The sequence below is a fragment of the Porites lutea genome, chromosome 1 (assembly GCF_958299795.1).
Source record: "Porites lutea chromosome 1, jaPorLute2.1, whole genome shotgun sequence".
Taxonomy (NCBI): domain Eukaryota; kingdom Metazoa; phylum Cnidaria; class Anthozoa; order Scleractinia; family Poritidae; genus Porites; species Porites lutea.
This window is the reverse complement of record NC_133201.1, coordinates 47,225,760-47,234,041: the sequence shown is the minus strand read 5'-3', so window position 1 is coordinate 47,234,041 and position 8,282 is coordinate 47,225,760. Positions and strand designations below refer to the sequence as shown.

General features: G+C 39.2%; 1 protein-coding gene across 1 annotated transcript in view; it reads left to right on the top strand.

The window, feature by feature from the left end:
* LOC140953013 (uncharacterized) overlaps positions 1-6,759 on the top strand; it is a 16,125-nt gene extending 9,366 nt beyond the window's left edge. The window contains exons 4-9 of the mRNA XM_073402485.1: positions 715-804; positions 1,725-2,064; positions 2,784-3,101; positions 3,618-3,809; positions 4,806-5,015; positions 6,320-6,759. Of these exons, the coding sequence (XP_073258586.1) occupies positions 715-804; positions 1,725-2,064; positions 2,784-3,101; positions 3,618-3,809; positions 4,806-5,015; positions 6,320-6,675 (1,506 nt within the window). The 3' untranslated portion in view covers positions 6,676-6,759. The remainder of the gene's footprint in view (positions 1-714; positions 805-1,724; positions 2,065-2,783; positions 3,102-3,617; positions 3,810-4,805; positions 5,016-6,319) is intronic.
* The last annotated feature ends 1,523 nt before the right edge of the window (positions 6,760-8,282 follow it).

Here is an 8,282-nt window from a genome sequence, read left to right as displayed (position 1 = left end):
ATCCAAGGCATGCAGTCTTAACATCAGTTTTAGGATTTAACATCAATGCAGTTTTGTCTATAACACGGGCTATATAATAATCACCTAAGTAATTAGGGTAAAAAATAATATGTATTTGAATGTTTTAGTTTGGTTATCATTTGCAGTTCATGGTGTTACTAAAAATCTACGAAGTGTAATCCCAAATAAATGTAATCAAAGAATGCGAGCAAGTGAAACTAAAATCAACGATCGCAGCGATCATATGGAAACCAGGCTTTGAATAAATGTTGTGCATTTTGCTGAATCCATAGTTCTAGGATATCATTCCATTCTTAAAATTAATTGGGGATCATTTCGGGGACGGAGTGAAGAGAATTGGGGGTCATTTCGGGGTCGATTTGGGGATCATTTCATGGTTGGGGATCATTTCGGGTTCAGGATCATTTCGGGGGCTGTACAGAGAGCACTCGCCTCGAGCTCCCCCACCAATGAGGCCCGCCTTCGAATCCTAGCGTCTACGCTATATGTGGGTTGAGGTTTTTGTTATTTCTCCCCCTTGCTCCGAGAGGTTTTCCTCCGGGAACTCCGCTTTCCCCCTCTTCTTAAAAACCAACACAGTTTCAACGAGTTCTTAAGAACTCTTACATGTAAGTCCTCAAACAGTTTTTTTTAATATAAAAAGTCACAATGGTAAGCTTGTGTAAGGACGATTCTTGTTTTATTTCTTTTCAGCACGTTGTGGTTAAAGTTGTATTGGGGACCAAAAAAATCACAAGATTCAGAAGCTCTCTGAAGGAGTTTATGTCTTATGCTTCAGAAAATGTAAGGAAAGCGTTAACTAGGTGATTATTTTAATAGTCACGTAAGCAATATGGGGATCGCGAGTCAGAGTGTATTTTTGTCTTTCTCTCTTTTTTAATGGTCAAATTTCCTGCTACTCGCTGTAATTTTTTTTTTGCGTAATCTGGCACGGTTTCAAAAGCTTTGTTAATTCATTTTTGTATCGCTTCAAAACAGTACGATTGTATTTTCTATACTATTGATAAATTAAATTGTTAGGGTCTTGGGGTTAATTTATTGCAATTGCTTAAATTGCTATAGACTGACCATATCCTTATTTAAATTTGTATTTCCGCGTTCACATCACTCTTCATTCTATGTTTTATTCCTTCGACGGCTTAAGGCGTTTTCAACAAATGATCCTTCTCCCGATGTATGGGTCTTTATAGCTCAGTTGGTAGAGCGCTGCAAGGCTAATGCAGAGGCTGAGGGTTGCAACTTGACTGACCAGTGCAAAAGGCCCATGAGTATGCATTATTCTTACTGTCTTTTTTCTAGACTACGAGCAGCCTCTCTTTTTTCTTAGTCGGTCAAGCAAAACGCGTGAGACACGCAAATGACCACGCGCGTGACTGAAGGCGCGAGACAGGAGAGGTTGCCGCCCTCGTTTCGCGTGGTTCGCGACTTCGCCGCTCCCGCGCGCGTGCACTGCTTTCACTAAATCTGAAGAAAAAGAGAGACTGCCCTAAGTCTATCTTTTTTCGTGCACCTAACATAACATAACATACACTTTATGACGACTCCTCTATACGGGGATATTCTGAGAAAGTGAAGGACGTTTACACAGATGGTTTGATATATCGTCCAATATTTACCGCTTCCTATCGGTGAATAACTGTTTTGAAAAAAAAAAAAAAAACACGTGCACCGCTTTCGATTCTCTTGACTGAATATTTTTTCAGGTCGGCAGCAGTGTTTCTGTGTCAGGAGGGTACGGAGGAGCTACGGGGTCTGTCAGCGTCGATGTCAGTACATTTGAAGAATCGGAGGAGACCAAAAAAGATTTTGGGGAACAACAGCTAGTTTACACTGTTGGTGGAGACTCTCTTCCTGAGCCAATTCAGGTGACACTACTAGGAATTGAAGAAACGCTGGAGCCGAAGTTTTGGAGCAATTTAGGAGATCTTCAAAAAAAGAAATCATGTAAACGAATGAGCTCGAAAAAGCTGAAAAAGTTTTTGAGAAACATGAAGCAAGCTATCAAGGCATACCCGAAAGAAATGAAAGTAAAACGCGCTATGGGTATGATCACACTTTCACTTTATACCTTTTATCATATACAGTAAGCAGTTAACAGCATTGTCTACCTGCAACTTAAGCCTACAGTTATTGTTATCACAAGTATACTACGACGTCAAAGTTGACCGTTACTGGCAGGATCTCCATATTCTAAGGATCCCTTACGGTGGATTTCCACGGCCGTGTAATTTTCACGTGCGTGCGCACGTAAATTTTACGCGCGTAAATAAAATAGAGGCATTATATAAAGGTCACGCGTCAACGTAAAAGGTAACCCACGATCAACTTTGACGTTTACGCGCGGCCTTTCATACATAGCCCCTATTTTATTTACGAGCGTAAAATTTACATGCGTACGCACGTGAAAATTACGCGACAGTGGAAATCCATCCATAGGGAGGATGGCCACTGTCGCGTAATTTCTACTTGCGTACATGCGGAAAATCTACGTTCGCAAATAAATGAAAGGCAATGTATGATGAAAGATCGTGCGTAAAAGTAAAAGTTTAACTTCGCTCAACTTCAGTTTTAAGGACAACACTTCATACGTTGTCTCTAATGTTTTTTTTCACGCGAGTAAAATTTACACGAGTGTACACGCACGGGACAATTACGAGTCAGTGGCAATCCGACCTTAACCAGAACAAAGCAGTAGCCTTAGAAACAAACACCTTAACTTACCCAGCAGTCACGTGTTACTGAAGTAGCTTCTATATCTGCAGATAACCCCATGGAACTTCAATTGTCTTGGCCATCAGGATACTTTTCGTTGTTCACCGCTAGTAAAGACGGCACCGACGTGTGTCCACAGGGAACTGGATTCAAGTGGCGCCCAGGCAGTGTAACAGACCCAAATCATGTTTTAATTGCGTCCACTAACCTTGAGTTTATTGGTGTTGGGGCTTATGTAGGAGTGAAGTATGGATTCTGTACAAAGACTAAAGAACCTGGCAGTTCATATTTCAGCCAAGTCTGGCCCAGTGGCAAATATTGCATCTTAAGGAAAAGTAGCAACCCTGGAAATCCAAGTTGCCCTAAGAGTAAGTTACATGTATCCTTTTTTTCCCTAGCGTTGAACTGGCCTTTCGTCGGATTCCGCGGTTCCTCGCTGTCCTAAAACTAAACAAATAGTTGAAAATAATTAAACGTCAAAGGTGAGCGATTTGACTGTAACAGTAAACTCCAATAAACACTCGCTGGACTTGTGTTTCCATTTAGCTGTTTTCCCTACCTTCCTTTTTCTATTTACCTGATCTCACTTGCTTTTAGGCCCTGTGTTTTTTTTTGTTTTAGGAATATGAAACTCGCCGTAGCTTTGGTAGTAGACGTGTTTGATGAAACTGCAATATCAAGACTTTTTTGCTTCATAAACACTTTAATTAATTAAAGTGAAGCGGAATTGGTTATTACTGAATTTTGTAACGCGGAATTGTGCTTTTATCGGAATTCCAGAGAGTACTGAAGTTACAGAAATACTGAAGCTGTCGAGAGGGTGAATAAGCCGTTCATGTTGAAAAATATTTTTTTTATTTGTGTAAACATTTTTTAATCATCAGATTTCGAGGCTGCTTCTGTTACTTGGAAAGATGACTGGGGGAATTTTTTCCCAACACCGGACGGCCATTTGAAATATCCAGTAAAAGAAGGCACATACCCTGATGGTTCGTTTGACAGTGACAGCCACTTAAAGATAGAATTCTGCTGCAGGCAAGATGGCTTTGTGGACAATGGAATTCATTTACCCTTGGGTAAGGCTCGGTTATCTTTCAGGCTTTTACAAAGAAAAAATAAAGTACAAAGAAACAGGAGTTTAATAAACATCATTAAGATTCATACTTCGCACACTGACTTTTGTGAACTTGAAAAAAATACTTTAAATTTTTATTAACTTATACTTGTATGTTTTCTTTTAAAATTCTATTTATATCTAATTTACGTCGCTATTCGGACTTAAAACTTGTGCTGGTTCCATGCTTCATCTTCATTTAGTGATTATCGCTTTTAGAAATCGTCTCCTTATCTCCGAAGGAGACAGTTACACCCTTTGGTAAGCCCAAATCGAGCCTTTGTTCATAACTGACAGGAGCACCCACCGTTTAGAGTTTCCACGTCATCGTTCTTTACGAGAAACACTTTCCCTTAAAATATTAGATAGCAAAAATCTGCCTTTCAGCAGCATTTTACTTAGTAGCACTTGTTTGCCGGTGTTTTAAATCTTTCGAGATTTTTTAATATAAACTTTGGCTTAAATGCATTAAAGGAAACCATGTGTAATTAATTTTCTTGCTTTATAAAGGAGGGATACAATCAGGATGGAATATTTAGTTATATCTAAGATTTTGTATAATGGTTTATCTGTGTATGCAGCCTCTACACCTGAGCTTAATACTGTCCAGCTGTTCCTTCACAGGTGTCACAAACGTCGCTCTCATGCTTTAGATACGTATGACTTGGTCGAAAAAACCGACAGGTTATTTTACAGAAAGATAAGTAGGCAGTCTAACCATCCTTTATACAATCTTCTGCCCAGAGGTAAAGAACCCTTGAAAGGTTTGAGAATTCGAAGTAGCCAGTTACCCTGTATCAACACGGGACGTTTTTCAAGTTTTATAAATAGATTGTATTTAAAGTACTCTCTAGCTTTTTAATTGTGCAATTTAATTTTACATCTTGTAAGTACTGCTATGTACACTGTACCTGTATGATAAAGATATTTGATACATTTACTCTGTTTATTTTGATAGAGAATCCGTTTATACTGGTAAGAGTCCAAGGATTCTCGTGTCAAAGGGTTTGTGGTGCACAAGTAACAGACGTAGCTGTGAGAACCGCTGCGGATTCTCCAATGTTTGAAGCTCCCAATTCAGAAATAAACGGAAATGTTAAACCGTTTGGAATGGTATCTCGTCAAGAAGTTGAGCTGCGTTTCTGCCACTATAAAAAATTGGAAGATGGTTTGTACAAAGGGTATTCTGTTGCTGTCAACTATAATGTTTGTTGGTATTTTAAGGAGGTTAGGACTACTCATGTCGGTGTACTTTTGCCTGGAGTCTTTTGTTAACCTAAAATGACGACAATCCGTAGCCTCACATTATGACACACTCCAGCGTTTATAGAAAGTTTTTTCTCCCTTCCCTTTTTGGCAGATGACGGTCCAGAATTACGTTTTTTTAAAAAAGTCGAATTCAAAATTTTAATCTTGAAACGGCAGCCCTTCCTAAAAAAATCGCCAATTTCGGCCGCATTAAACGGAGTACAAAACCAAAATAATGTGAATCTGTAGGGTTTGTTTTCTGTCAGTCCATTAGAATGCCTTCAGACTAACCATGTTGATCATGCACATTCAAATAAAATGGACCATTTTTCGCATAAAATAGTAATATTTATAGCGTAATAATATCTGTCCTTTCTTTTTATGGTTCTTTCACCAAGAAAAGATGGTAGCTCTCGTAAGCTACCGCCGTCAATAAGTTTATCTCATGGTCTCATACGAGATCTAGTCTCGTAGATGACTAGCTCTGGTTGTGAATATGTCAATGGATTACCGAGGTAGTCGCTTACGAGAGCTTTAACTTTATTTTACTTTTACCAAGAAAAGATGGCAGCTCTCGTAAGCTACCACCGTCAATAAGTTTATCTCATGGTCTCTTACGAGAGCCTAGTCTCGTAGATGACTAGCTCTGGTTGTGAATATGTCAATGGATTACCGAGGTAGTCGCTTACGAGAGCTTTAACTTTATTTTAAGGAAACTTTCGCAAATTTTAATTTTTTTCGCTGTTACCCGATTCCCGCCAAGTTCTCGCGACAGCTTGACTCTTTTGCCTTGGTTAATCTCGATTACCTCTGGTCTTGTCTCTTGACTGACGTCTTATGCTTTTTAGTTTACACTTTTTATTTTAACATTTCTGGAGGTAAGCATCTCTCGTGAAAACATGGCATTAGAGGTCTTGAATGAAGTTTTTGAAAGCGATTTCCCACGGAATATAGATTTCGGTAGAGGCATGTATAAGTTAATCCAGTTGATTTTGTGTAATAGTAAACGGTGCATGGGTCCTTGTGATAACAGGGATTTCGTATTCAAGTAGTTCGATAGTTGTAGTGTTCTTTTGTCTTCTAAAATAATACATTTTTCTTGTAATGCATTTCCTGCACACGTTTTTGGAAGATTGTTGTGAAGAAGTTGTAGCGCTCAAAATGGCCTTGGCAATAATTTTTTCCACTTACTTTTCTTTTTTCTTTTTTTTGTCGCATTTGTAGCTAAATTCGTTAGGCTTGATTTGATTGAAACTCCCATGAAGGCACGCACGGCTGAGAGAGAATGTCAGAGTAGAGGAGGTCATCTAGCCAGCATCCACAGTCAGGATGAAAATCGAACTATCAAAGAAATGGTTGGTTCAGGATCGTTGGCCTGGATTGGCTTGAAGAGGAGGACCGTGCAAAACAGACCGTGGGTCTGGACCGATGACACTGAACTGGACTTTGGGGAGTGGAAACCAGACGTCACCGACGATGAAAACTACGTTTCCATCAGCGGAGACGATGGCTTGTGGAAGGCGAAGACGAACGACGCGAAGCTCCCTTTCGTGTGCAAAGTAATAGACAACTGCCCATAGAGAATAGGTAAACCCAAGATCATTCTCTCTTGGTAAACCTAAAGGATAAAAGCCCCTTAACATATGTTATGAAAACGCAATAAAGATAGCAAAAAGGCATTGAGGCTACTTATGTTATCTTCAACTTGGGAAGGATAGGGTGTGGAAAAAATTAAAGATTGGGTGTCGAAAGGGAATCACTGCAGGTCAGGGTCACCTATAGATACTTCTTCTAAAACGCAAATTAAAAACAAATCTCAACTGAACTAATCACCCTTAAAAAAAAAGTACGTCACTTCGATTTGTAGTGAATCTGAGCCCGCGAGAAGGTCAAGTAATATCAGTCCGGCATGGATGCCCCATTTTGAATTTTATTGACGTGGATGACATACCACTTATTAAAACAATGCCTGGGTTAGTGTCACGTTTCACATTAACTTAATAGTTGGTGCGGCCCGACATGTTCCTGTGATACTGGTCAGCGAAAACCCTTTTAGAAGCTATCAATTGACTGTAATATGGATGTCCATTATCAAGTTAACGCAGGGTTTGCTTCCACTACACGACCGAACACACAAGTTAACGATTGGCGGTCAGCCGGTCTCTGACGTAATCCACCATTCTCACATAGACCATAATGCACCTTTTTAACTCCCTCCTCCCAAATTTTTCATAACCAGAGTTTCCAATTTCTCTTGGGTATTACAGTCACCCTGAGAGGAAGCGAAAACAATAGTTATGCCAAATTTTGGGAAGTTAACAAGGTACTTTATGGTCTATAAGTATATGCGCTATATAAATATTTATTATTATTATAATTATTATTTTATTATTATTATTACTATGTGAAAATGTTGAAAACACGAAAACCAGCTACATTTGAAAAGTAGGGACCGTACACCCTAACCTATGCTATGGAAGACGAGATGCTATTTAAAATACTAATAAAATACTTTTATAGAACTAAATTCAGGCATATAGAGCGACTGAAACTCAGTTTAAAGAAACAAGTTAACATGGCGATGGTGGCGGTAGATTGACAGGAAATAACTTAACAAACGCAATTTGAAACCTCCAACCGCGACACCTCTATCCCAGTTCTCCGTTGTTATGTCTGCAAAATATATATTAATTTATGTCAATTCTGATTAATGCAAATTAATTTTTTTTGTCCTAGCTTTGCAACTCCCTTGCCCTTCTTTTCCACTGGCTTTGTCACTTTATAGGTTAAGTGGATGGAATATTGTATGTTCGTCTGAGTGAGTGTTGTCCTGAATACGACTGTTGTTGACAGCGTCTAGGTTGGAATTTCACGGCTCTCTCTGTTCTGGTCTCCCCCTCCCCCCCCCTCAATTTCACAATAAGCAAAACATCAAAACATTCTGTTAGTAGAGATACAATTGCACGTACGTCATCGTGCAAATAAATGGCCTAACCAGTCTTCTACAAACCGCTAGGACACGGTTTTCAGGTAAAAGGCAAAACAGATGCCCACACCGACTCGACACCTTTCATAGGAAAATGCGATGACAAGAACAATAATTGAAAGTCATTGAAAGTTAGATTCGTTAATGAAGCATTTTCTTCAGTTTTCATAAGCTGCGGTTCTCATCTACCAAAAGAGAAAA